This window comes from Marmota monax, unplaced genomic scaffold, assembly GCF_021218885.2.
Source record: "Marmota monax isolate L192 unplaced genomic scaffold, Marmota_monax_Labrador192_F-V1.1 WCK01_AAM20220418_F8-fsc00042, whole genome shotgun sequence".
NCBI lineage: Eukaryota > Metazoa > Chordata > Mammalia > Rodentia > Sciuridae > Marmota > Marmota monax.
Genome location: NW_026693008.1, coordinates 12,673,814 through 12,701,013, shown reverse-complemented (window position 1 = coordinate 12,701,013; position 27,200 = coordinate 12,673,814). Strand labels below are relative to the sequence as shown.

The 27,200-nt window shown below is 41.5% G+C and overlaps 1 protein-coding gene and 1 long non-coding RNA gene across 6 annotated transcripts in view; one reads left to right on the top strand and one right to left on the bottom strand.

Moving 5' to 3' along the window:
- The window catches only part of Arhgef3 (Rho guanine nucleotide exchange factor 3), a 321,024-nt gene that overhangs the window by 239,754 nt on the left and 54,070 nt on the right, over positions 1–27,200 (top strand). The window contains exon 1 of one of the 5 annotated variants that reach the window (XM_046452869.2): positions 11,422–11,684. The exons of the other annotated variants lie outside the window; for them this stretch is intronic. Within the exon in view, the coding sequence (XP_046308825.1) occupies positions 11,589–11,684 (96 nt within the window). The 5' untranslated portion in view covers positions 11,422–11,588. Of the gene's footprint in view, positions 1–11,421; positions 11,685–27,200 lie in introns of those variants that run through there. 5 annotated transcript variants of the gene reach the window in all.
- On the bottom strand, positions 324–11,350 carry LOC124098165 (uncharacterized). The gene is made up of 2 exons (XR_006853488.2): positions 11,193–11,350; positions 324–1,869 (listed from the first exon to the last, which is right to left on the bottom strand). It is a non-coding gene; the product is annotated as an uncharacterized LOC124098165 (long non-coding RNA).

The window sequence follows — 27,200 nt, the reverse complement described above, 5'->3', positions numbered from 1 at the left end:
CAATAATAATAATGAAAATTATCCCCTTTGAAAGCAAAGATAGTGGACAAGGTCCCCCAATCCCATCTTTTCTCCTCTAATTCATTGATGAAAGGGGAGTAGGATGATTCATTTATCAGAAAGGTTAATAACAATATGGGTTATATGTCAACTGTATGCCTAGGATGCTGAAATGTATATTATCTCATTAAATTATCCACGTTTTTATCTTATCAAAGCCTTTAAAACTCACATATCCCCATTTTGCAGATGATTAAACTAAGGTAAGTAAATTGTTCAAAGTCATATGATTAGCAAGTGAAAACTTGATATTTGAATTCACATTTTTTTTGTTCAAGAGCTTTATTCTACTTTATTCTCTCAGAAAATGAAGCACAGTCTGTTGGATATTCCACAAAGAAAGTTTTGCAATAGGACCAGGGTAGGAAGAAGATATCCTATTCTTCAAAAATTGAGGTCACGAGGCAATACATTTATAATTATTTTTCAGTTTACTGGAGCAGTCTGCATTTTTTCCTTAACTTTGTGACTTCTTAACTTAGGCTTCCCCATTACAAGTTCCTCTAGGAAGTGAGAATTAATTTGGGGAAACAGAACCTCAATTATTCCTGCTTCCAGCTGGAACAAGTACTTGGCCTCCTCAGGACAGGTTGGGGAGGAAATTGGCATCTCTCTGCTTGAGCTCGTAATCTGGAGAAGTGACTGAATCTAGGAATGATGCCAGGTGGGGTGAGGGCAAGGGAAGGAGGAAAGGGATGTGGTATATGCAGGAAACATGATGGCACCTCATTTCACAGAGGCATGAGGCAAGTGTTAAGCAAAGAATATGAGCTATTGTTGTGGCATTTTTTTTAAGTGGGTGGATTGTTTTTATAAAGTTTTATGAACAGGAAACTGAAGCAAAATGCTGATCCTTTTGGTTTTGCCTGCATCGTTTCTGGATTTGCTTTTGAATTTTGATGACAGGCACTTCCTTTAACACTTCTGGGGGTAGAGTGTAACAAGACACCCCAACTGCAGAATCCAAATGAAGACTTGTAGTTTCATATCTTTTTGATAACACCACTATGAGACAGAATTAGATCCCTCCCCAACCAGGGGACAATGATAGTTCTTTGAGTAACTGAAGCAATCTGCTCACTGTCTTCTCTTTTAAAGCATTCTTTAAAAAAAAAATGTGCCTAGCATACCAAAAACATGCATTAAAGTGTGTCATGCTGTGGCAAAGAAAATATAGATCCTCCCCTCTTCCTCCTTATAAAACCCAGCCTCCCCAGAGATTGTTTCCCCTGGAAAATGATTTCATCTTCAAGTACGTGGTCCTATCTGTTGTGCGTTGTGAATGCACTAAGCTAACATTTGAGGCATCTGGCTGCCAACTTTGGAGATGTTAAAAGCCTGTTTTGTTCCTGCAGGGCATTTATTCATTGCCTACCTTGTAAAAGTTGTGTCTTACTGCATTTTCCTGGCACCAGAGCAATCCTTGTACCTACTATTGCATTTGGTGTTTCTGAGCCTGTAGGCAACACAGAGTTATTAAAGTTCAAGGAAGAAGCCACGTGATATGGGGTTTACAATTTTAATTCTCTCTTCTCTCCTTGCCTCCCTTCCTCCTACTCACTGACAGATGAGTTTGGTTCACTATGTACTGTTTCTAAGCCAGAATGAGCTCTTCAGGCACTCTTATAAGCCTCAGAGGCAGAGCATGGTCCTCCTTTGGTGTAGCAGTTCCCAGAGAAGTTTTCTTCTTCCTCTGACTTCCTGGGGCATATGAGGTGGCCCAATACTGTAGGCCCAGGCACTCTGGAGGCTGAGGCAGAAAGATCACTTGAGCCCAGGAGTTGAAGGCCAGCCTCAGCAACATAACTCCTTAAAAAAAAAAAAAAAAAAAAAGATAGAAATTTGAACCAGAACTTCAGATTAGTGTCATGTGTAATCTCGCACAAACACTGGGTGAAATTCCCCCTACAAGGTCTGTCTCTCAGGGTCCAACTCAAGAGAACGAAGTTTCAATATGAATAGCACTAGGTATGAGCATGATAAATTGAAAAGGGGAAAAAATAATGTGTATGTATGTAAAGTTGAACCTGAAATCAAAAACCTTGAGAAGAAAAGGGAAGGAAGCACCTGATGGAGTTGGAGGGAAGAGGGAGATGAGCATGTTGCAGGACATCTTTGAAAATAAATGATTTGTTGTCCCTTGGCCTTAGTTTTCCTGGCAAGTCCCCCTTGTTCAGGAATGAGCATCAATTGCTGGGTTTGTGTAGAAGGCTGGGGGACTGAAAGCTCTCATGATATCAGAGAGGGCCCTCACAGCCTTATACTGCAGGATTTCTCTCAAAGTGTTTTTTGTGAGTTTTGGATCCTTCTAAATGCTAACAGTTAAGGATACCTGTCTACCTTTCAAAATTTATGACAGCTCACTTATGACTTCTTGATCCCATCTTGGAAACTTCAAGTATGCTATGTTCCTTCTTGTAAAAAAGTCTTCTGCAGATTTGTGTCCTCTATAATATATTCTCTGATTTACTCCATTTCAATTTTTTAAATATTTTTTTAGTTGTAGATGGATGCAGTACCTTTATTTTATTTATTTACTTTTATGTGGTGCTGAGGGTCGAACCCAGTGCCTTACACATGCTAAGCAAGCACTGTACCAGTGAGCTACAACCCCAGTCTCTACATTTCAATTTAATATTTGTTTCAACAAATAATTATGTGATAAGAAAGTTGAATAAGGTAAGGTCCATTTCCCCTGGTAGCTTGCAGTCAGGCTATGAGTGGAAGCAGACAAATCAACTGATAAGGGTGGGGTGAGATTGGTGAAAGAGAAGTACTTGGCACAGTGGAGATTCAAAGCAAGGGTTGCCCTTGCCTGGGGGTCACCAGCAACCTTGGATGAAAGGAATTAGCAGACAAAGCCATTGGGTGGTTGTGCTTGTTGCACCAGAATTGAAGAACCAATGATAGTGTAGTCATCAGAGTTGGGAAGCCAGCCAGCCACTGGTGCTTCTGTTTAGCCTTCTCTTGCAAATTCTTTTGATTCGGAGAGAATTGTGGACCCCTGAGAGAACCCTGTATGCTGGGCTTGGTTTTAGATGGAAGATGGGGGAAAACATCAAACAAAGAAAAGCTCTTTTAACTCAACTCCCACTAAACCAAAGCTCTGGATTAGCCCACCTGCTCTGCCCCTCTGTAAAACACACCTGAGTCTCACAGAGCCAGAGCACTTTAGCTGATGGGCTGCTGCTCAGAAGCACACAGCAGCCGACTTCTGCTCCCACCAGCTAAGACACACACTTGCCAGGAGTCCCCAGGTCTGTTTCTGCTGGTTTGACTGTTCTGTAATTAAGGTCCTCTACACCAACACCCTCCACCTCACCCTAGGCCCTAGGACTTTTTTTTCAGGTAAATATCTCAAGCCAACTGCCCTCCTTTCATTCTCTACTGCTAATTTTTTAAAGACTTAAATTCAGCTATGCCCCCTGGTTATAAAGATAAGCATGTTTTTAATTGGAGCTGTGGACTCCAGATTGTAAATCTAGGCCCAAATGCCAGAACACATCTCCAGGTATGTGGCTTAGTTGGCAGTTTACTCAGAGTATGGACTTGGTTATTTATTTTTCACGTACCCATGTTTACAGCATGTGGTCTGGCACACCATGGTTCCTCAGCACATACTGGTTTGGAGGAACAAATAAGATAAAGAGCTCCCTATGCACATTCTAGATTTTGATGCTACAACCACTAGACTTAATTTCCCCTGGGCACCTCTGGCCTGAAGATCCATGGTGACAGCATTTATGAGAAGGAACATTTTAGGTTCTAATTTTTCCATGTAATGCCTAGTACATAAAAAGCCCACATAAATGCATGAATTAGCTATAGTCTGAGAAGAATTTTTTAAAAATCCTGGAAAATAGCAAAGTTGTTGAATTCTTAGCCGAAAGTAGGAAACACTTGCAAACAAATGGAGACTCTCCATAAGGTTAAAGCCTCACTAGTGCTATACAGAAACTATTCTAAGGGCTAGCTTATTTCTTTTTTCTTTTTCCACATTTTTTATTGGTGCATTTTAGTTGTACATAATGATGCAATTTTTCGTTATGTATTTGTATGTGTGTACAATATAGCAATATAATTTGGCCAGTATCACACCCCAGCACTTACCCCTCCCTCCCCAGATCCTACCCCATGGTCTCTTTCCCCTAGTGATCTCCCTTTGATTTTCATGAGATCCCATCCCTCAACCTTTCTTTTCCTTTTTCCTCTCTAGTTTCCACATATGAGAGAAAACATTTGAACATTGATCTTCTGATTTTGGCTTATTTCAGTTAAGATGATGGTCTCTAGTTTCATCCATTTTCCTGCAAATGACATAATTTCATTTTTCTTTATAGCTGAATAAAATTCCATCATGTGTATATACCACATTTTCTTTATCCATTCACCCATTGATGGACATCAAGGCTGGTTCTATAGTTTGGTTATTATGAGTTGTGCTACTATAAACATGGGTATGCATGTATCATTATAGTATGGCTTTAATTCTTTAGGATAAATACTAAGGAGTGGTATAGCTTCCTCTTTTGAGGAAGCTCCATATTTATTTCCATAGTGATTGTACTAATTTAAAATCCTACCAACAGTGGAAAAGTGTTCCTTTCTCTCTACATACTTTCAGTATTTATTGTTATTTTTTTAAAAGCCTGCTTTTTCTTTCCTTTTTTTAATTGTAGATAGACACAAATATCTATATTTATTTTTGTGTGGTACTGAGGCTCAAACCCAGTGCCTCACACACGCTAGGCAAATGCTGTACCACTGAGCCCAGCCCTATTATTTGTATTCTTGATGACTGCCATTCTGACTGGTGTGAGATGAAATCTCAGTGTAGTTTTGATTGGCATTTCCCTAATTGCTATTGATATTGGACACTTTTTCATGTTTGTTGGCCCTTTGTATTTTTTATTTTGAGAAGTGACTGTTTACTTCACTTTCCCATTTATTAATTGGATTATTTGATTTTTTTGGTGTTAAGTTTTGTGAATTCTTTGTATATTCTATATATGAATCCTCTGTCAGAAGAGTAGCTAACAAATATTTCTCTCCCATTCTATTGGTTCTCTCTTCACATTCCTAATTGTTTTCTTTGCTGTGCAATAGCTTTTTATATTTGATGCCATCCCATTTATTAACTCTTGGTCTTATTTCCTGAGCTTTAGGGGTCCTGACTGGCTTTTTTCTATGAGTAAATTAAGCCTACTTGGTAGTCATCCATTCAAATTGGAAAAGTTCAAGATTCTTATTGTAAAACTGGTTTTTGATCACACCTGTTATGAAGACAGAAATAGTTTTAAGAAGACAATTAAACTCTTTGGGGTTCTTACTTAATTACTGGGTTTGCATTTCTGCCCCCTAAACTGTAAAATATGATAGCAGAAAAACAGTAGAATATGGGTATCATGGGAAAGAACAAAATTAGAAAATTTTCTTTGCCCTCCCCTGGTTACCCTTAATTATATCTCATTGAAACTAAGTCTCACTGGTCTTTTGAAGTTGTGTTTTTGTATTTGAAGCAGTTTAAGAAAAATTCTGTTCCCTCACCCTCTTGTTCCTACTTTCCTTTTTGTTTTCTTGTCCTGTTTGTGTTTTATGGGATCTGTTATTTGGTTAAGGGTCAGGCTTGGGCATCAGGGAAGATTTTGAGGTATGACTGTGGTCTGGGGCTTCTTAGCACTCCAGCATTTCTTTGCTCTATTTAGCCTAAACTATCATATGACACTAATAAATGATCAAGGTCTGAAATAAAAAAGATTCTTGAAGTCAAAAACCAACAGATTCTCTTGGCTCCAATGCCATTTTTCAGTTCTACTCTCTCTAATGAAGTTTCTCAAGTGGCATTGTTGGAATTTTGGACCTGAGTGTGGTGGGAGACTGTCCTGTGTGTTATGTCTACTTGCATCCCTGGCCTGTACCCAGTAGATGCAGTGGTCCCCTGGTGCCTGCCAGTGACAATAAAAAATGTATCCAGATATTAATAGGAGCTAAAGATATAGCTCAGTGGTATAAAGATATAGCTCAGAGTGCCTGCCTAGCATGCATGAGGCCCTGGGTTTAATCCCCGGTACTACCAAAAAAAATAAAATAAAACAAAAAATTATATACACATACATACACACACATATCCAGATATTGCCAAATGTACCCTGAAGAACAAAGTCACCCCTTGTTGAGAATCCATGCTGTAATGAACAAGAGGGTAGAAAATGTACCTGATCACCGACAATATAATTTTTATATCTAATTTTTTTATAACTTTTTATTTTGGCATTGCAACTAATAATCCAAAGAATTAGGTTAATCTAGTGGAAGAGAAAGATTTTATCCCATAACTGGTTTTTTAAGACTTGTTTCAGAAAATGAGCTTTTAAAAAAAATGCAAGAATTAAATCTTCTAGTTGTAGAGTATCCAATAAAATATTTTCATAACTCTAACCTGAAGCCAGTGGTCACATCCTCAGGCAGGGAAAGTGTTATAATAGTATGTGATTTGGATATTATCAGTACACCATTTGTGCCACGTTTACCTAATAGTAAGTCATAGTCCTGATCTCTCCAAATTCCTGCCAAAATAACTTCAGGCTTTTTGACCCCTCCTCATCAAGACTGAAGTTGCAGAGGGAAGAGGGAGCTTGATCATTAACTAGGAATGTTACCCAAATGGAAGTGAAGGGGAGAGGGGTTGAAACACATATTTGCCCAACCTGTACCTACATGCCTACGCCAAATTAACAGGAAGAAGAGATGACTTCAGATGCCAGGGAAGCAAATGGAGGTATACATGTTTGAAAGCTGGGCCTTGGGGATCTGCTAATGTCACTTGAACTTCTGCAAACACACACCTCACTGCAGAGGTTACAGCTGAAAGGCCATGTTTTAAAATGGACAATATTCCTTGAGCAGGTATGTTTTAAACATCTGTCTACCAGGCACAGTGGTGCACACCTATAATCCCAGCGGCTCAGGACTCTGAGGAGAATCACAAGTTCAAAGCCAGCCTCAGCAATGGTGAGGCGCTAAGCAACTCAGTGAGACCCTATCTCTAAACAAAATACAAAATAGGGCTGGGGATGTGGCTCAGTGGTTGAGTACCCCTGAGTTCAATCCCCAGTACCAAATAACAAAAACAAAAAGCATCAACCACAATACCTGCCTGGCATGGAGGTTCAGGAATGGTGAGAAGAGGATGGGAGAAAGATAGCAAACTAAACATCTGACTGGTAGTAAGTACTTGGTATATATTTGGTGAATGAATGAGAAAACAGACTTTAAGAAAAAAAGGAGCCCCCCTGCCCTGATATTAAATAAAAATAACACTGATAGGGCAGAGCACCGTTCTGCTGGCTGAGATTATCAGGGCCACTTTAGCTTCTGAAGTTTTAGCCTCATACTGGGCCTGTTCTGCTCACGGTCACAGTGCTTGGCTTTGAGGAATCAGTAGATGGTCTCCTTGCCATGCCTGCTCATCTGCTAATCAAAAAGGAGCTAATCCCAAGCAGTGGGCTTGTGTGAGGAGGCCTACCACTCCACTAGCAGCACAAATGACCCCCACCTGGAACTGGCAAGCCCATGGCCCTGTGCTTGGCACCACTCCTGCAAATGCAGAACAACCTTCTTTATTCCAGTCTCCAGGCTTCTGGCTCCTAAGGAACACTGCCTGGCTGTGAAGCATTTTATAAGATTATAACTGGTTGCGCCGAAGGCGAGTTCTGAAAGGCACTTTGTGCTGTTGCTTTCAGTGAAGCTGCCTGTTAGGGCAGTGTTGTTCCTAGGCCTGTAAACACATACAGACACAAGCAGGATAGGGAACCCTGAGCTGCTGGGGCTGCTTGGCTGGGTGGCACAATAGGCTGGACCAGCTTCTCTCAACTGTGACACTAACCTTGGGCATGTGCCTGGGATTCCTTCTATAGGGCAGCCTGTTTTCTGACAGTCTTTGGTTATGCACATCCCTGGTTGGAGTCCAAGGCAGATTGCCCAAACCCCAAATCAGCTAATAGTGGAGCAGTACATCCCACAGGGTAGAGGTCTGGGCACAAGGTAAAAATCACATAGGGTCAAAAGTACCCTTAAAATTCTTTAAATGTCTCAAGGATCACATACAGGGCTTGTGTGGATCCAAATTGCCTGTTTGGGTTTATAGGCTCTATTGTACCAAAATGTATGTCCTTAAACACCAGAATCCTATTTAGGGATGAGGTATTCAGGCTTTGAGAAGCTGGGAAGAATCAGACCACCCAAGGGGACTCCAGATCCCCTTCTTTCCTTTCATATTCATTTTGAAACTTATGCCTTTTTGTAGCACTATTTAAATTATTATGGGCCATTAGCAGTCTCCCTGCCTAGATGCACAGGGGAAAAGACATAAGTTTGGTGTACATATATTGGGTCACTGTATATATTCACTGGTTTTCATGGTTCCATTTTTTTGGGGGGGGTATCTTTTTTTATGGAACTAGGGATGGAGTCCAGAGCTTAGTGTGTTCAAGGCAAGTGCTTTGCCACTGAGCTATATCCCAGTCCTACAATGTCTTGTTTTGTTTTGTTTTGTGCTGCTGAGATCAATTCCATTGTCTCTGGAGGAGTCCCACCACCACCCCAAAAATGTGTTTGGCAGCTTTCTTGCAATCAGTATGAAAATTTTTTTTGTGGCAATAATTGTTTTAAACTTGATGTTAAAGCCCCTCTCTCCACCATTTCTTGGGTCAATCTATGATTATTCTGGACTAATGGCTTGCCACATTCTCTGCTCAGTCCTGAGGATCACCACAGTGAGTAGCCCAGTTTCAGGATTATGAGACTTTACCAGGATAATTATTTTCTTCACTAAGTGCTTTAAGTACATTTGCTAGCTGGAGAACAAGGCCCAGCAACCTCTACCAGGAATCAGTTGTTAAAGGCCAGAGTCTTCTAGTTGAGATGGTAGGTCTGTGAGGCCAAGAGCAGGGAAAGGAGGAGAATAAGGAGTGGCTCTGGGTACTTTTGCTCAGATCCTGAGTGACCAGACAAGCCCTGAGTGAGGCATGTCACTGCCTCCCAGCCTGGCTTTGGCTGCACAGTTAATCAGAGGGTGCTTTGGTTGGGTGTCCTTGAAGATGGTCTTCCTGTTCTGTTCCCCATCTCCTGCATGATGCTCAATTCTTGGTAAAGTGTGTGGGATGGGATGGAGGTGCACTTGTGTGAGCTTACCCTCAGCACAGCTCAGGCTAAAAGGATTAGGCTATGTTCTGGAGTATCAACAGGAATTCCCATTGGTTCTGAGGTGTTCATTCTCACTGCACATCTTCTTTAGCCACTTTCCTCCCTTTATCTTGTGCATTCAAGGGGGGGAAAAACCTCAGGCACTCTCTTCAGTCTCAGTTGACACCCATTCATTCAGGAGCCCCCTTTACATGTGTGGCAATAGCAGACTGCTAATTGGTTCAGATTCTTCCTGCTTCCAAAGGCAGTTTGTGGGAAGCACGGCAAGGCAGTGGGTGGATTTAGTGCCTGGGCATGGATTTGATACTTGGAATCAAAGAGCTATGTATTGTGAGGTTTCCTGCCTGGGAAGTAGAAAGTGCTGAGCTCCATCCTCTGTTGGACTCAAAGAACATGAAATAGGGATGTATGTCTCCATTCCCAGTACCTATCCCACACCCAAGAAGTAAAAACAAGAGTCACTGTCTCCCCAAACCAACACCTGATGTAGCCATGACTTTCATATGAAGGAAGAAAAGAGTCAACAGTATAGCCTATAAAATAACTTTGGCGATAATAACTTTAATATTTTTAAATTAATTTTTAATTTGCTAAGTGATACATGAGTACATTTTTCTTGTAAACTTTTTTTTTTTTTTTGGTACTGGGGATTGAATCCAGGGGTGCTTAACCATTGCGCTACATGTTACATCCCCAGCCCTTTTTATTTTTTATTTGAGACTGGGTCTTGCTAAGCTGCTTAGGGCCTCACTAAATTGCTGAGGCTGGCTTTGAACTCATGATTCTCCTGCCTCCTGAGCCACTGAGATTACAGGTGTGAACCACCAAACCCAGCCCTGTAAACATTTTTTTTTAATGTAGCCATAAATCCCCTATGTCCACTAGCTTTAATCTCTTTATTCCAGGTCCCTCCCTCCATCCACAGGGAATAGAAAAAGATTTGCTGTGGATTCTTCCAGACAGTATTCAATACTATTTACCTACAAATATATCTCTGTGAAAAATATATGGTTTTCTTTTGTAGACGTGTTTTTAACACAGATGGTACTATACTGTGCTGTAATCTTGATTGTCTTTCAACTGAGCCCAATATTTGGAGATCTTACCATGCCACACCCATAGTTCCATCTCCTTTTTTGACTGCTGCTATGAGAGGTATTCCATAATAAAGAAAGTTTATTTAAGCTCTCCATATTTATATATTACCATTGTTGCCAGTTTGTTTCTTACTGCTCCAGACAGGGCTGCAGTAAAGGACTTCATAATTGCTCCTTGGGCATTTACAGTGTTATGGTTTCTCAAAAAAAGGGCCCAAAAAAGGCATGGCAGGGCAAGGTCACTGCTGCACAGCTTTGGACTGGAAACAGACTTTTGTCAGATTACTCTTCTGAATGGCAGGCAGCCTCTTTACCCTTCTGGTCATATTTTAGAGTGGATGGGGGAAAGGGCTCCAAGAGACTCTCCAAGGGTGGTGAAATGTTTTGTATCTTGATTGTGGAGGTGGTTACAAGGGTATTTACATGTCAGAACTCAGCAAATTGCACACTTAAAACAGGTGCATTTTACAGTTTGTACTGTTTTTATTCCAGTGATGTTTAAGGGGGTGGGAGCAGGGGCGGTGGCACAAACCTCTAACACCAAGCTAGTCAGGAGGCTGAGGCAGGAAGATAGCAAGTTCAAGGTCATCCTGGGCAATTTAGACCCTGTCTTAAAATTAAAACCTGGGGATGTAGCTTAGTGGTGAGGAGCCCCTGGGTTCAATTCCCAATACTGTGGAGGGAAGGAGGGTGCTGGGAGACCGGCCTGGAAAAAAGGCAAGACAGAAAACCACCTTTTTTAAAATGTGGGCTTTTAAAACGGTCGCTCCCCACCCCTAAAGGCCTCTTCCTACTACCCTGCCTCCTTTCTACCCGCCCCCTCCTCCTCACCGAGAGTGCCAGGGAGCGCAAGTGGAGCTGTCACTGGGTCGAGCGACCCTGCTGTTGCGTCGTCTTACCGGGGCAGGAGAGAGAGATCCCTTCCCGCCCCGGACGGCCCCTAGCGTCTCACCTGCTCCGGGTGTGGGCAGAGCAGCACCCAGGCTCCAGGAAGCGTGGGGCGGGCGGAGCCGGCACTGCCCTGCCCGCGCTGGGCGTGTCCGCTGCGGCTCCGCCCCGCTTTCAGCAGGAGAGCAGGAGCAGTCCCGCCAGGCTAGCAGCCGGCTGTTGGTCTCCGCGTAGCCGCTCTCACCCGGCACCGTGGAGCTGGGGCCCCCTTTCGCCTGGGAGTTTTGTGGTCGCCTCGGGTCAGCAGTGACATCCCAAAGGGCAGGCCCGGCAGCCGCCATGGTGGCCAAGGATTACCCCTTCTACCTCACTGTCAAGAGAGCGAACTGCAGCCTGGAGGTGCCCCCGGCCAGCGGTCTGGCCAAGGACACCGAGGTAGGGCGCTCTCCACCTGGACCTCTTGGACTCCATCTGCCTGCCTTTCTCCCTCCTCCTCTCTCACTGTCTTGGCGCCCTCCCTCTGCTCCATCTCACACTGCTCGCTTTCTCTCTCTCACACGCTCTGTCCGAGTCTCTTTATGGCCATCTCTTAGACTGTTTCCTTTCTCACTCCTTCTTTGTGAGTCAAGCATGAGCTGCCTCCTCTGCCCCAGTCCCTCTCCCTGCCTCTTGCTCTGGCCTCTCTTGCTGGAGCATTAACTGCAGGGCTCTGGGAATTATGATCTTCTTTGTAGACCTGGCCAACGGACTTTTCTCCAACTGCATCAGAAGACAGATGTCAGGGAAGAGCTATCCATTAACCGGGTGTTTCCTTTTGACAGGGTTGGGAGAGCAGAAGAAGGTTCTTAGGATCTCCCCTACATCTCACCTGTCAGACTTGGCCTTGCAGCTTTTGGCAGCAAAGATAGGACACAGTGCTTCTATTTGTCACCTTTGGCCAGAAGGGGGTCATTTATCTAAGGGTCTGGAGCTAAAAGAGTACTTTGTCTCCTCACATGGATCTTGAAAATGAATTAAACTCCTTCTGTTGATAAAAAGCTGCCTTGGAGGACTGAAAACATTTCCCTTTCTGGAATTTTCCTGTGCCTTGGGGGTAATGAGTGGGAGTCCTAGGGCTTGTATTTAGTCGTCCTCTTCCTCCCATGTGCTATTTCTCTGGCAAATGGCTCACTGGCCTTAAAAGTTGGGCTCAGCTGGAGGACAAAACAGCCCTAACTTTTGAAAGGGCCTTAAGGAAAACAGTTGCTTTCATTAGACCACAGCTTTGTGGCCCAAGCTATGCTGGAGCTGTAGGTCCCAACACACACTCAGTGGTTCCTATTTCCACTCTCCCTGACCTCACTCTGAGAATACAACCACTACAAAGGTCAGGGGGGGGAGACTGAAGGCAGGTGTGCCGTGACCCCATCAGCCTTCTTGGAGTTCCACATCACCCACTACTGCTCAGTGTGTGCAGTTTTCTTGCTGAATTATGTGTATTTGGAAGAGTGGCATCAAAGATTCATTGACTTTATCAGGATCTGCTCCAGGCTGGCAGGGCTCCCAATAGTCTCTGGTTGCATTCAGCTTCCAGTAGACTGAGAGCAAAATTAACTTCTCTTTTTTGCCCCCACTCCACACTCCATACTCCAGCTCAGTTGAATATTTTCAGAGTTTTTGTTCCCAACAGCTGTGAAAGTGTGGTGGCCCTAGTGGCATTTGGATTCTTTTTTAAGTTTTGGCAAGATGGCACCTACATAGAATTCAGGTTGTTCAGGCTTGGAATGGATACAGTATTCTTTTCAATGGGAACTTTATAATTTAATGAATGGAGGAACAGTGCAATTTATCTCTTTAATCTTATTCCTATGCATAGAATATAGATATGTCTGTAGTTCACAAATATGCTGAAAGAAATGTATCGTCAGATGTCAAATATTAATTTTCTTCATTGGTAACTGGATCCAAATGTTAAAATATGACTGATTTTCCTTTTCTGAAGATGTCAGGTATGAGAGTATGGATGGGTAAATTAATGATTTTTTGGAAATAGTTGGTAGATATTCTTCAGGTATCACCATTGAGTTTTCTTGTTGTTGTTGTTTTAAACCAGAGTAAAAGTATATTTAATGCAACTTGAGGGCAGAGATGCCTTTTAGCTTCATTAATCTGACACATCAATGACTAATAATGTCGATAAGCAAAATTGGAGAAAGAAACCCAAGTCAGTTTAAGGGAAAGTTTTCTGGTTTCATTGTTGGCACAAAAGACAACCAATCTTGGTAGGGATAGCCTCTCCATAAGCAGTTAACTAGATCTATTTTCTACCAGTAGGTGTCGTCAGTATTTGTAGATGTTTAAAAAAACTGTATTCACTTATCTGCCTTTTAAAAAGCATAGTTATATAATTATTCATAAAGTAGACATTGACTCTTAATGCCTCTAAAAGGCTTATTTGTTTGTTTTGTTTTTAATATTGATCATTTTCTTTGTAGAAAGAATATGGCTGTCATAAAAAGAAAAAATGGGTCTTTCCAAAGGTCTTTTCCAGAATATTAGGACTCGTTGACCTTCAAAGGCACTTGCAGCAGAGCACCTGTGCCCTGTACATTCACAGTGGTGTTCTGAGTTTGCTACAGGGAGGACAGTGTGTGGCCTTCTCAGTGCTTTCCAGCACTGGATCCTGTTTGCAGCAAGTGTGCTAGGGAAGGTCACTCATGAAAAACCTTGTGGGGAGCAAGCCTTTATGTGCATTTGACACCGTACACTTGAGTAAAAAATGGTGCAAAATAAAGTTCTCTTGAACGCAAATAATAAAAGTTCTTTTGAGATTTAATTAAAATGCTTTGTAATTTTTTTAAATACCAGTGGTAGTTTCTAGTGAGAACAAAATGTGATAACATTTAAATTTTATTTTTCTTTAAAGAAAGATCTATTAAACTATGGATTGTGATGTTGCTTGTCTGATATTTTATGACCGTTAATATAATACTGCTTCTTAATCTGGCATTTCTTATAACATGAGTATATGAGCTGAGTTGCAAATGTTCAATTTTAATACCCATAACCAGCTAGATCCTTCCGGCTCTAATCATTAACTGTGAAATCTAAGGAGCTTAGGACGTGGCTCTGGATTTTCATAGAGAAGCATGGTATGATATAAGCATTGTTCTGTATATTTTTTCTGATCTTGATATGGTCTTGCTCAATTTATCTGTTTTCATTTTTATTGGTGGCTCACTTCCCATGCCAGAAGAGACTGTTCATTCTAGACAGCTTAGGTATTTTGAACACCTAATCAATTCACTAAAAGAAAGCTATTATACTCTGTAAGTTAAAAATTCTACTTCCTCACAGTAGGTTTGCTTTTAAATGAAGAAAACTTAGGTGAATGGACATATTGGCTAAGAAAGCTAGAATTTTAAGAGTCTTAAAAACTTTTTGTTTTTTAAACAGGGTTTTACGCATGCTGGGCAAGCACACTTTCACTGAGCTACACCCTCAGCCCTATTTATTTTTTGATAGGTCTTGCTATGTTGCCCAGGCTGGTCTTTTGCATTCCTCCTGCCTCAGTCTTCTATGTCACTGGAATTACAGGTGTGTGCTACTGCACCTGGCTCCATTTCAATTCTTTTAATTTTTTTAAGTAGTTGTAGATGGACAGCATACCTTTATTTTATTTGTTTACTTTTATGTAGTGCTGAGGATCAAACCTGGTGCCTCACACATGCTAGACAAGGCTCTACCACTGAGCTATAACCCCAGCCCCTCCATTTCATTTCATCTTTCTTTCTTTCTTTTTCTTTTTCTTGGATACCAGAGAATGAACCCAAGGATGTTTAACCACTTAGCCACATCCCCAGTCCTTTTTATATTTTATTTAGAGACAGGGTCTTGCTGAGTTGCCTCAGCCTTCTGAGTCTCTGGGATTACAGTTATGTGCCACCATGCCCAGCCTCCATTTCATTTTTAATAAAAAATACAAAGAAGGATTTTCTGTTATTTCTAAGAATATATCTGATAATTTGGTGGACAACTTACTTTGGGGGTTAACATTTACTGTCTTAGATGTTGGTCAGGATTAGGCCTGATTTGGTGGGTGGTATTTGTATTGCCTTTGTCTCTCAGTGGTTGTAAAAGGTTGGAACATGTAAACCATATGCCTGTTTTGTGAATAGTTGAGTATTGCCTTGGGTCTCAGAGGTATAGATTCTTACTTTGCCTCAGCCAGTGGCTTTGCATGACCCTGGGAATAATGACATGCATCTAGAAATAACAAAGTTCTACCTCTTTTCAAAGTCTGTCATGTCTAGTGTTTCACTTGAGACCCCAATTATGTTATAAGGTTAACATAAAGCATGGATTATTCTCCCCACTTTATGAATAAGGACACTGAGGGAAGGTAACTTGCAGAAGTACACAAAGAAAATCAGCATCTTAAGCCAAGATCCAATGCCAGACTTCCTGATGGATTTAGTTCAACCTTCAATATCCGGCATCCCTTGTAGCATCTAAGGGTATTTATTTCTGGGGGGGGGGGGGAAAGAGAGAGATACAAAGCTTAACAGATATATAAAATACTTTAAAATATTACCTTTTTAGGGCTGGAGCTATAGCTCAGTGGTAGAGTGCTTGCCTAGCATGCATGAGGCACTAGGTTTTATCCTCAGCACCACATAAAAATAAACAAATAAAACAAAGACATTCTGTCCATTTACAACTATAAAAAATTTTTTTAAATATTACCTTTTAGATGCATTATCTTGAGTACCTAAGAATGTATTTTTTTTAAGCTTCAGCTGAAGAACACAGTGAACTCTGCCATGATTTATGCCTCATCAGTCAACATGTATATTTGGAAATTTTGCACACCTGAGGCTCTGTTCCTTGAACGGCAGCTGGAGAACTAAAGGGTTACTGGTTTCCAGTAATATATACTTTCCTTGGAATCTGCATCATATATACTGTTGGTATATATGACCAGCTGCATGGAAATGGATTTCTTCAGATGACTACATAAATAATCCCCATGAATCAACCATGTGACCTCAGAGATCTTGCTGGGTAGAGAGCCATGCAAAGTTACACAGGAAAAGGCTACTGTTAGTAGGATCTGGTTGTGCTCATTGGGTCATAACTCTGAAAGCTCATTCACATGGAAAAGTATCTTGGGGATCGTGGACATCCAGGATGCACATAAACTAAGAGCAGGTTTACTAAAGAAAAATGCATTAGCTTTATACAAGTTGACTTTAAATCTGTTCGTGGCATCAACTCTGGAACAATATTGTCTGGGTCCCAAAGCCATCTCTATCACCTGTCAGGAGTACAACCTTGAACAAGCCATCATGCCTCTCAAAGCCCCAATTTCCTCAGTGGTAAAATGGAGGTGATGATATTCTACCTCCTAAGACAACAGTGAGGTTCAAATGGGAGAAATCTTGTGCACTGCTTAGCATAGTGTCTGACACATAGTAAGTGCTGAATAAAATCATCAGTACTTTGGCATCTTAAAAATGATCCCTACAGTGGTTTTAAGAAGTATTATGATCACCATCCTGATTTCCTGAATGCTATTTTAGATATAGCAGTGTATTTGGGGAGCTTTACTTACATTCTTCACTTTAATTATCATCATAACAATCCTAGGAGGCTGGTATTATTGTCCCCTTTCGTAGAAGGAAAAATTGAGGCTCTGAACAGGATAGTGTCTTGCCAGGGTGATAAGCTACTGGGTGGAGAAGCCAAGATTCACAGCCCAGTGTGACCCTGAAGTCTGTACTTTCCCAACCACATCACATCGCCTGTAATGACTAAATCGTAGGTCTCACCACATAGCACATGAAGGGTGAAACTGCCTGCTCAAGCTAATTGCCTGACAATGGAAGGGCCATTTTTTTTCTGATTATATGGGTAGGAGACCCCACCAGAGGTCAATGCTTCCTACAGCCCACTTCATTGAATAGCTGTGACCTATGGTAGTGGGGTTTTCAAGCCTGTTTGGGAGGGTTTTGGTAATTTCCATTTTGTGTTTCTTAAGACCAGGCAGCTGAGTTTTGGCAGAATTCTGCATGCTCAGCTCTGTGGAGGTGACACTGTTAGTTCTTTTATTAGTCATTTTGCTTATCTACATGAACCACCAGCCTTCCAAGTAAACCAGTAACTGGAAGGCCCAACTACCATCTGGGTATTTGCAAATTGTGGCATTTCTTCTTAAGACACCCTGTGATTGCCTATAAAATCCTGGATCAGTGCCACTGTTTTCATAACTGCTGAATTACTGATCGTATATTATATCTTAATATTTACTGATATATCTTAATTTTGCAAAGCCTTATGTAATTGTAATTGTTATTAGTGGTGTGTGTGTTATGGCTGCTTCATTTGTGATGTATGTGTGCAGTTGCCTCACCTAATTTGTCAGCATTGGTAATGGATAGAGGTCACACACAAAATAAGGAAATTGCTGCAATCCTATTGCCATTTTTTCTTGTTGTATTGGCTCATGGGCTGTCAGGAGCGAGGGCCAGTGGTTTCTAATGCTTTCCTTATTATTTTAAATTAATAAATTGATATCAGTTACTGGCTTAGAAGAGGCTGTCACAATTTAATCAGGAAAGGCTTGTGAACCTTCCACTAGGAAAGGAGTGGGTTTTTTTTTTTTTTTTTCAAGTCTAGCAATACTTGTGCCTGGACCTTCTATGTTTGGGCCATTGTGTCCTTTTGCAAAAGGCGACCCTGATTATTAGTACACTTCAATTAATTGGAGCTGAACCAGAAACCTTAACGGTAAATTTGTTGGCTTTTTTTTTTTCTCTTCTTCTTCCTTTCTGGCTCCTAAGATGAGAAGGAAAGGAGTAGCAAAACAGCCTCCCCTCCTCCCTCCAGGGATTTATGAAACAAACAAGAGCAGACTCCAGGAAATGACCTAGGGTCATTGCATCAGAGAACCTTAGAATGGGCAAGATCTGTTGCAGACCTGTAGCCCAGTTCTTATCCCATTGCTGGATCTATTCGATCTCTGCTTAAACACCTCCAGGGACAGAGAGCTCATAACCTTCCAAGGCTATATGCTCTGTCTTTGTTCATTATGGATCATAAGAAAACCCTTCCTTAATTGTAACATTGCTTTCTGGAGCTCACCTTATTTAGTAATTCTCTCTTGTGTATCATTGCCTTCGATATTTGAAAACTGCCATCCCTCTCCGCATCTCTCCCACTTCACAGAGTTGAATGTATTCCCCCCACCCCACCCCAGCAGCTTTCCTTCTCCTCATTACATGTTCTTGGTTCCTCCAACTTTTGCAAATGTAATATACTGTTCTCTTTCTTGTCTTTGCTTATTTCTTCTGGGCATTCTCAGTGTACCAGGAAATCATGAGTATTGATCAGCCCAGAGATACTGATGGTGCCATATCAACAAACAAAGTTTTTTTCTTTAATATGCTTCCTTAGACATATATATGTATATATTTTATAATAATGATTATAAAATTACATAATTATATAATCATTATATAATAATGATGACAGACTTAAGATTAATGTCTTTGTCATATAAGTAATTTATACAGATGTAGAAGAATACCCCAGGATGTCCCCTGTCAAATGGGCAAAAGACAGTTCACATTCAAGGAACTCTGGAAATAAAGGTTATTTAAAATGTCCACTTTAATAGAATTATATAAATGAAAAAGGCAACTAGTAATCACTGCTAATTCTTACTTAATTGATGTTGCAAATGTTTGATGGACATGGTAAAACCCAATGCTGTGGGTTTTGCAAAATAATGCACTTCTTTTGCATATGGAAAGACAAAAAGGCTTCAAATCTCTGGACCCATTGTTCCAGCTTTTGGGGTGAAAACTGTGTCCAAATTGTTCTTAATGACGTTACTTGCATAGTTTCATACTTTATATTTTTGCATTTTATTAAGTTTCAGAGCACTTTTATATTCTTTGACTCTAATTATTCTCATTTTAAAAATGAGGATTCCAGGGTTAGAGAGTCTCTGTGATTTGCCCAGGATTGCACAGTTGGGCATGACAGAGCTGGAGTTTGACATCCAATTGTCTAATTCTAGCCTAGTATCCTTTCCTGATTATTTATAGTAACCAGAAAAAATCATCAGCCTTTCTGCCCAGTAATAGGGGAATAAAATAGTTCTACGGACCATGGACCATGGTCTCTGGCACAGGTTGCAGTGGCATCATTTGCAGTTATTACCAACTAGCAAACAGAAATACCCTAGTGTCCCTGGAAGAAATTAAGAGGAAAAAGTTGAGCATAACTATATATATATATATATATATGACAGAACCAGTGTATACCTGTTTGTATGTATATGGCATTTTGGGATGTAGAGAATGGGGAAGGGATGTTACAATCAGATAATCCCCTCCCCTTTTCATTGTGTTCACTAAAGTAATAGCAGTGCTACCCCTTGTTCAAATTTCATGTTTTATCCCCTTTGGACCTTACATCAGCTGAGGGAGGTTGGTAAGGCAAACGCTATCCTCTTTATCAACCAAAGAAACAGAGTTTTAGAGAGATTAGGAGTCCGGCAAGATGACAGTTCCCTCTTTGCCCAGCCTTGACCTCTTGGCATGCCACATTGTTGACTCAAGATAGTCATGTTCCTGAGTGGGGTCAGTTGTTAGCAGCACTGGCTATTTGGAAGGCATTCAAAGTGAACCCCATTATGGGGTAAAAATGGGAGTTCATAACCCACTTGAATCTAATGTATGAAATATGATATGTCAAGAGCTTTGTAATGTTTTGAACAACCAATAATAAAAAAAAAAAAAAGTGAACCCATTAAAGTTGCACAGAGTGACTTCATCTTCAGGCCTGTGGACAGGTGGCCTTGACTTTGGTCTACATTCCAAAAGATCCAACCACAAGCAAGCCCTTGCTTTATATTTGATATGAAATAAATGTTAGAATTTAAAAAGAAAAAGGAATAAAAGCCCACAAAGAAGGAGGCCACAACCTTTTCTACATGAGGTGGCATATCTTTACTTGATATCTTTCTAAACTGTAATGTGTGCAGAGGAGGTGAAAAACAGGCAAACTACAGCACTTCCTGAAGGTTCTCTTTCATAGATACCACTAGAGGTTGGCAACCTAATTGAGTTAAATAAAACTGAAAGCACTTGTCAGGACCTTAAAATATATATAATGGTAAATACTTAGCACTTGCCACCTGTTGTTAGATTTGGAAGTTCACAGTATTTCCAGAGGAAGAAGCCATAGAAGGAAAAGGGAATAGGCCAGTGGTTGGAAAGAGATGGAGCTGGGCCTGATGACCAAGGGGCATAAGTGATTAATCTTCCCTCTGCCTGCTTTCTGGTCTGAACTCAAGGCCAGTGCAAGATCCCTTCTCTAGTGTGTTATCTTAAATTGACAAGCTAACCTTTTCTAATCCCTAAGCAATGCAGGCAGGCATGCTAAGAATGACCCAGGGCAGATACAGAGAAGGTAACTAGAGGTCACTGGTGTAGAGTCCCCCTGCCCCCAGGGCAGTGGTGGGGATAGAACCCTGGGCCTCCTGTATGCTCTACATACACCCAGCTCATTCTTAATTCCTGACCTCACCTGGTGGGGGAGGGGCGTGGGTGAGTCTTCCACATCCTGTTTGGTTTAAGCGGTCTTGGTTCATTTTCACATACCTTGCCAGCCATCTTCCTTGCTGGTTGTTGATTTTCTTGGGGACTTTTGGGTGTGATCTTGCACGAGGGGTTGGAAACCACTGTAAAGAAGGAAATTAACTGTTAGAAGCTGGAACAACTGATGGTGGCTTACATGTAAGCCACAGACATGGTGAGACATCACCTCCCTCTGCCTCAGCTGTTGAATGGTGACTTATCTGAAAACTTTGAAGGCGGAAACATCGAGAAGAGACTTGTTTTCTCTTATTAGTCTCTGAATGCTTTATGTACATGCTCCGTTCTGGGACCTACATCAAGGAGCAGGAGCTTGCCTGGAAGGTTGTATAAATGTAGCATTTATTTCTAAGCTGATTCTTAACAAGAGCTTGCTCTTAACAAGAGTCTCCTACTAGCTGGTGACAGTGCATAAGTAGGCTCAGCCTCTCAGGAATCTTTGTTTCTGGAATGAAAAGAATAGATTAGATCATTATTTCCCAGAAGGTGGGATTCATACCTCTTGTGGCAGCTCAAATGATATGGAGACAAGACACAATTTTTTTATTTTTTGGTACTGAGCCTAGGGCACTTAACCACCAAGCTACATCTGTCCTTTTTATTTTATATTTTGAGACAGAGTCTTGATAAGTTGATGGTCCTTCTAAATTGCTGAGGCACAAAATAATTTTGAATCATTTCCCCATTCTCTTCCTGTCCTAATTATGTCAAGCTCAGTTTGAAGCTAGTATGTCTTTAACACCTCTCTATCACTTGCTAATTTTCCTTCTTAACAAAGTACAGGCCTTAGGCTCAGAAGCTTCAGGCAAACAAGAGTATCTGACAAAAACTTAATAGTGTTCATTTTTTAAAGTTTCTGTTTTGGCAGGTGATAGTTTTCCGAGTAAGTAGTGATATTGTATATTTTTATAAGTTTACTTAAATAAAAAGTAACTTGAGGAAACATCAAATACACAATAGCTCAGGTAATCTGTACTTGTGACAGAAGGGAAATACTAAGTGGTACCTAGAGTTCAGAAACTGCACTAGGCATGTTCTGCAAGCTCTAAAAGGATTGGTCACAGACTAAGCTTAAAATTTGAATATTATATATAGGACCTAGATTTCAGATTTAAGACTTTTAAGTAGATAAAAAGTATCTTTTATGTGTCATTGAAAATTATTTTGAGGCAGACGTGGTGGTGCACTCTTGTATTCCTAGTGACTTGGGAGGCTGAGATAGGAGGATTGCAAGTTTGGGGCTAGTCTTGGAACCTTAGTGAGACCCTGTTTTAAAAATTAAAAAAAAAAATGGACTGGGGATATAACTCAGAGCTAAAGCACCTCTGGGTTCAATTCCCAGTACAGAAAAAAAAAGGAAGAAAGAAGGAGAGAGGGAAGGAAAGAAGAAAAGCAGGAGGTAGGGAAGAAGGGTAAGGGGAGGATCCTGGACTACTTGTTAGCCAACATTAAAAAAAAAAAAAGTTTCTGCCCTAAGGACATTAATTACTTTTTCTTTTCAAAGGTTCTAAGATAGGTCCCTAATTCCAGCTGCAATCATTTTACCTATCCTCTTCCTTTTTTCCTTCGCCCTGAGGGGGAAGGATTGGGCAAGATTACATTTCACTTTGGGCCTGAGTGTAGTATTGAGGAACTTGAATTTCAGGACCAGAGTAAGCTGAATTCAAATCCCCACTTGGCCACTGGAGAGCGTTGGACCCATCGGTCCTCTACACCTCAGTTTCCTCATCTGTAAAGTGAGAATTTCCAAGGGAATTGTGAAGATCAAGCGGGCATGCAAAGGGCTTCCACGGAGCAAGTGTTCAATAGAGCTCAGCAGCAGCAACAGTAGTGTGTTTTGAATGTAGATCAGTTTAGTAGATGCTGTGGCTGGCAATCCCTATCAAGGGGTTTGCTCTCAGGTCACTCTTTTCCTTTGTAGGAAATAACCACTCAGTTTCCCAGGAATCTGAGCTGGCAATGGATGTTAGTTATTTTTAACAAAAGATGTCCCAAGAACATTGGCAAGCTTCACATTCATTCCTGCCAGGTAGAATTAAAAAAAAAAAAAAAAAAATCTTGTGTGGTTTTCTAGTTGTTCCCAGAATACCTTTTAAACAGGAGTTGGTGTGTGACCTTTGGATACAGAAGCACCCTGGCCATGGGGGCACCTTCTGCCTGACATGCCTCATCTGAGAATCTTAGCTAAGGGCCAACCACAGACACAGACCCAAGACAAGCAGATGGGAGTGGATTAGGTTGCTTGAGTTCTTCATGCCCTGTTCATTAGCCTGGAGCTTTACTTATAAATAAATCCTTTGTTAGAAATGTGGGAAAACTCCATAGCATGATGGCTATGAGCTGGTAAAGAGTTGGACAAATAAAAAATGACCCCTACTATTCTTTAGTTGTCACTAAATATGTATTGAGACCTGACAGTATATGTCATTTCCCCCCATATTTAGAAAACAAAAGGCACACTCTCTGCCTTCAAAGAACCTCTACTTGAGTTTGAGTCATTAGCAAAACTAACATATGGGTAATGACCATCAACCTGGGAAAAGGCAAGTAGAGAAGCAGGCCATCTCACTGGGGAGCTTGGCAGAGTGGACCTGTTGCTGGATGCCACCCACCAGTCCCCAGGTGTGCACTTAGCAGAGTACCCCTGCTGGGGGCATAAGCAGACACCTGTGTATCTGGCCAAGCTCTCTGAGATGCTCCAGAGGAACCAAGAGGGACTGCAGATGCCAGAGTGATAGGGCTTGAATGTTGAATCATCCGCTTCTACTTGAACACTTTCTGCCTCAGTCTCCACCTCCCCACTCCTCTAGGCTTTGTTTCCTTCAAGGTTCCCATATGAATTAGGAAACTAAGAGCCATGCTGTGGTTGAGAACCCAGGCTGGCTGAGTAGTAGCCTTGGGCTCAGTCCTGGCTGTGTGACCCTAGACAAATTCTTAACACCTCTGGGTCTCAGTCATCTGCTTTGTGAAATGGGTATATTAATAGCACTAAAGAGAAGTTAAGGATACCATTCACAGAAAGCACTTTGACACTGCCTGGCACAAAGTTGCCATGTATATTACTATTACGTTATTAATAAGAGGAAATTGTGTATCCTGGCAGGAAAGGCTTTCATGTCAGGTAGATCTGGATTCAAATTGTAGTTCTGCCAGTTAATTACTAGGTATGATTTGGAGCAAGACATTTCACTTCTCTGAACACCTGCTTCCTCTTCTATAAAATGGAGTGATGGGGTGGCTGCACAGAATAGATGAGAGAGTGCATGTCAGCACCTGGTACTGGTGATGGTGGCTGGCTCTGTTTTTCTTGGTTCCTCTTCCTACCCTCCCCAGAGGTCCTTGCTGTTTACATAGTGCTTCAGAACTAGAAGACTCACACCTGGAGCAGGTGTGAGATGGTTTCTCTGTTTCTAGAAAACTGCTTGAATCTGTGAGTAGACAGGGGCTCTGTCAGCATATAATTTATTTAGTAACAATTCACTGAGGTTCTGCAGGGTCAGGAGGCCCTTGCTGCCCCTGGAAACATCTCTGCTCTGTACACTCAGGAGTGTCCCTCACTCCTTCCCCTTACTCTTTGCCATCTGCAGATGCTCAGGAACCTTTACCAGGGAGACATTTGCCAGGTGAGATACCCTGCAGCTTCCTAAAGGAATCCTTCCCCCTGTAGATGGCCCTTACTGGAAAACACATGAGAACAAACGTTGCCCTTCTCCACACATAGGAATTTTCAACAAAACTGCCCTTGTCTCTTCTGGAAATTTTTGTTAGCACCCCTTACTTCTTCCTCTCTGGCAGCTAAGCCAACATTTCTTTACCAAACCCAACAGTTAAGTCACAGATTTGTATTTACTTCTGTATTTTAAGTCAGTTGCCATTGTCTACCCATATTCTTGATTATCACTGCATTATTGAAGTGAGCTGAAAGTGATGAGGGGTGCAGAGGCAGGTCTCCAAGGCTCCTTATCACCTTTGTCATCTGATACCTTCTTTTTCATATTCACAAGCTTCTGAATTTTAATAGGCTGTAGATAATGATACATCTGACTGCATATTAATTGCTGAGACTTAGAAATAACACATAATTACTATGTTTCACGGTTGCAAATGTGCGGCACTGAGAGCCAGTGTTTGTCATGAGCCTGTGGAAAAATCCATTGTTAGTGGGCATTTTTAAATTCCTGTCATTAAAAATGCACTACAAAATTAAAACTGTCTCAACAAAGTCAATCAGTCTTATGTTCTGCTTGAGTACCCCTCTCAAGAATTAGTGTTTTGAAGCTCTTCATCTATTCATCTTTCAGGGAATGGAGGACAACAGAAGGGCCATGTGAATCCATTGTGAATTACCTACCTGTTTCTTGAACAGCGTGCTTTGTACCCTGTTTTTCTGCATACTGTTGCTTAGTGGGTGGTAAAATGTCTGAAATCCCAAATAGGAAAGTTTAAATTAAAAAAAAAATGTATTCCCAATCCAATCAATCCCAAGTGGTTGTTTAGTAGTTTTTTTTTTTTTTTTTAATTTAGAATCATTAGATTTGGGTATATTTTGTTCTCAGTTAGGAGCAGAATGTTCTAAAACACCCAAGTGCCATGTTCCCTGGTTCTAAGTGTGGGCATATGTTGCTGAAGACACACATGAGCTAAACATCTGAAGGAATATTGGTGCTAGGAGAATAGTTAGGGGTTGCAGTTGTGAACGTGTTTTGTGTTCCTCTCTGGAGGTCACAGCACTGCAAGGTTTGTCTGCTCAAAATCATTGTTCTTGTCATAAACAGAAACCAACTGGGCAGCAAAAGAAAGGGATCCATCTCCTCCTGCACACCTGGTGCCTTTGGTTGAATGTCTCTGCAGGTTATACCCAATCTAAGTCCCTGCCACATCTTCTGTTTGATGTCAGACCTGTCAACTTTGCTTTCCTGGGATGTGTTTGATCATTCCAGATTGAGCTAGAACAATCTGTCCTTTCTTTGGAACATTGATCTATCCCTTTTTATCTCTGTACTTCTTTTTTCTCTTCTGAGATGCTAAGATAAAGCTGAGCTTCAAAAGATGACAGTTGGATGAAAAAGAAAATATGTGTGAAGCTCTGGGTGGTCCTTTCTAGAAGCCAGCAGGATGTGGTGCTGCAGGCCTATAATCCCAATCTCGGGAAACTGAAGCAAGAGGATCTCAAATTCAAAGCCAGCCTCAGCAATTTAGTGAGGCCTTAAGCAACTTAGTGAGACCCTGCCTAAAATAAAAAATAAAAAGGTCTCCGGGATGTGGCTCAGTGGTTAAGCACCCCTGGGTTCAATTCCTAGTACCAAAGTTAAAAATTAAAAAATACTGTACACCCACTCTACTAGTCCATAATCAGTGCATCTGTTGATGGGGTGATATTTCCATGCAGACTCAAAACCCATCTACTAGGCTCTCTCCTCCCACTCAGGTCCTTATCTTGGGATTTCACCACTGACCTTTTCCTCTCCTCCATCACAGCCTTGGATCCTGCCAAGCCACTCCCACCTTTGCTCTTTCCAGCCAGAGCTTGACTAAACAGATGATAAAGCCACTGGAAGAAAGAGAAGGCAGGAATGTGGAATCAAAATACACAGTCTCATAGCAGTCTCAGTGGCCACACAGAGCCAGGGTATGCTTGTAACAATTTGACTTAGGAAGCCTAAGGCAAAAATCCAGTGCTGCAGGGAGCAGAGATGGGCAGGAGAGCTGGCTGGAGGAGAGACCAGACCTCTTCTTGGACATTAGAAATAAGGGCAGTGTTCTTATAATTTCCGGTGGCTTCCTATGGGGCAAGCCTGTGCCAAGAACACTCTACATGTACTCTCATGTGCTCCTCCTGGCAATGGTGAGGAGGTAAGAGTGTCATCCTCACTTCACAGCAGAGGAAACTGTGCTCATAGAGGTTACATTGTTTGCTCAGAGTTTTAGAATATTGGTCTCTGGACAGGAAGTTGGTTCATATTTTATCCTTAGAGCCTCTGCAAAGAATTGACACATTCTTTAGGCTATAGTGGTAAGTGCTTTGTCATTGGCTGCAGAGGCCTTTGACTCATTCCTAGCTCTGAGCAAACCAAGAAAATGTCCTTAAAGTACTCTTGGGGTCTGTATGTATCAGTGAACCCTAAGGCAGGGATGGAATCCTCCAGTGGCATCCTTTTCTCCCTTCCCCTCCAGCCCAGACCAAGGGTTGAGTCAGGATATCTCTTTGACAGAGATAAACATGGGCAGAGCTTATATCCCACCCAGGGGTTTCTAAGAAATCAGTAGGAAGTGACTGATTAAGTAACACCAAAGCCACAGAGAGCTT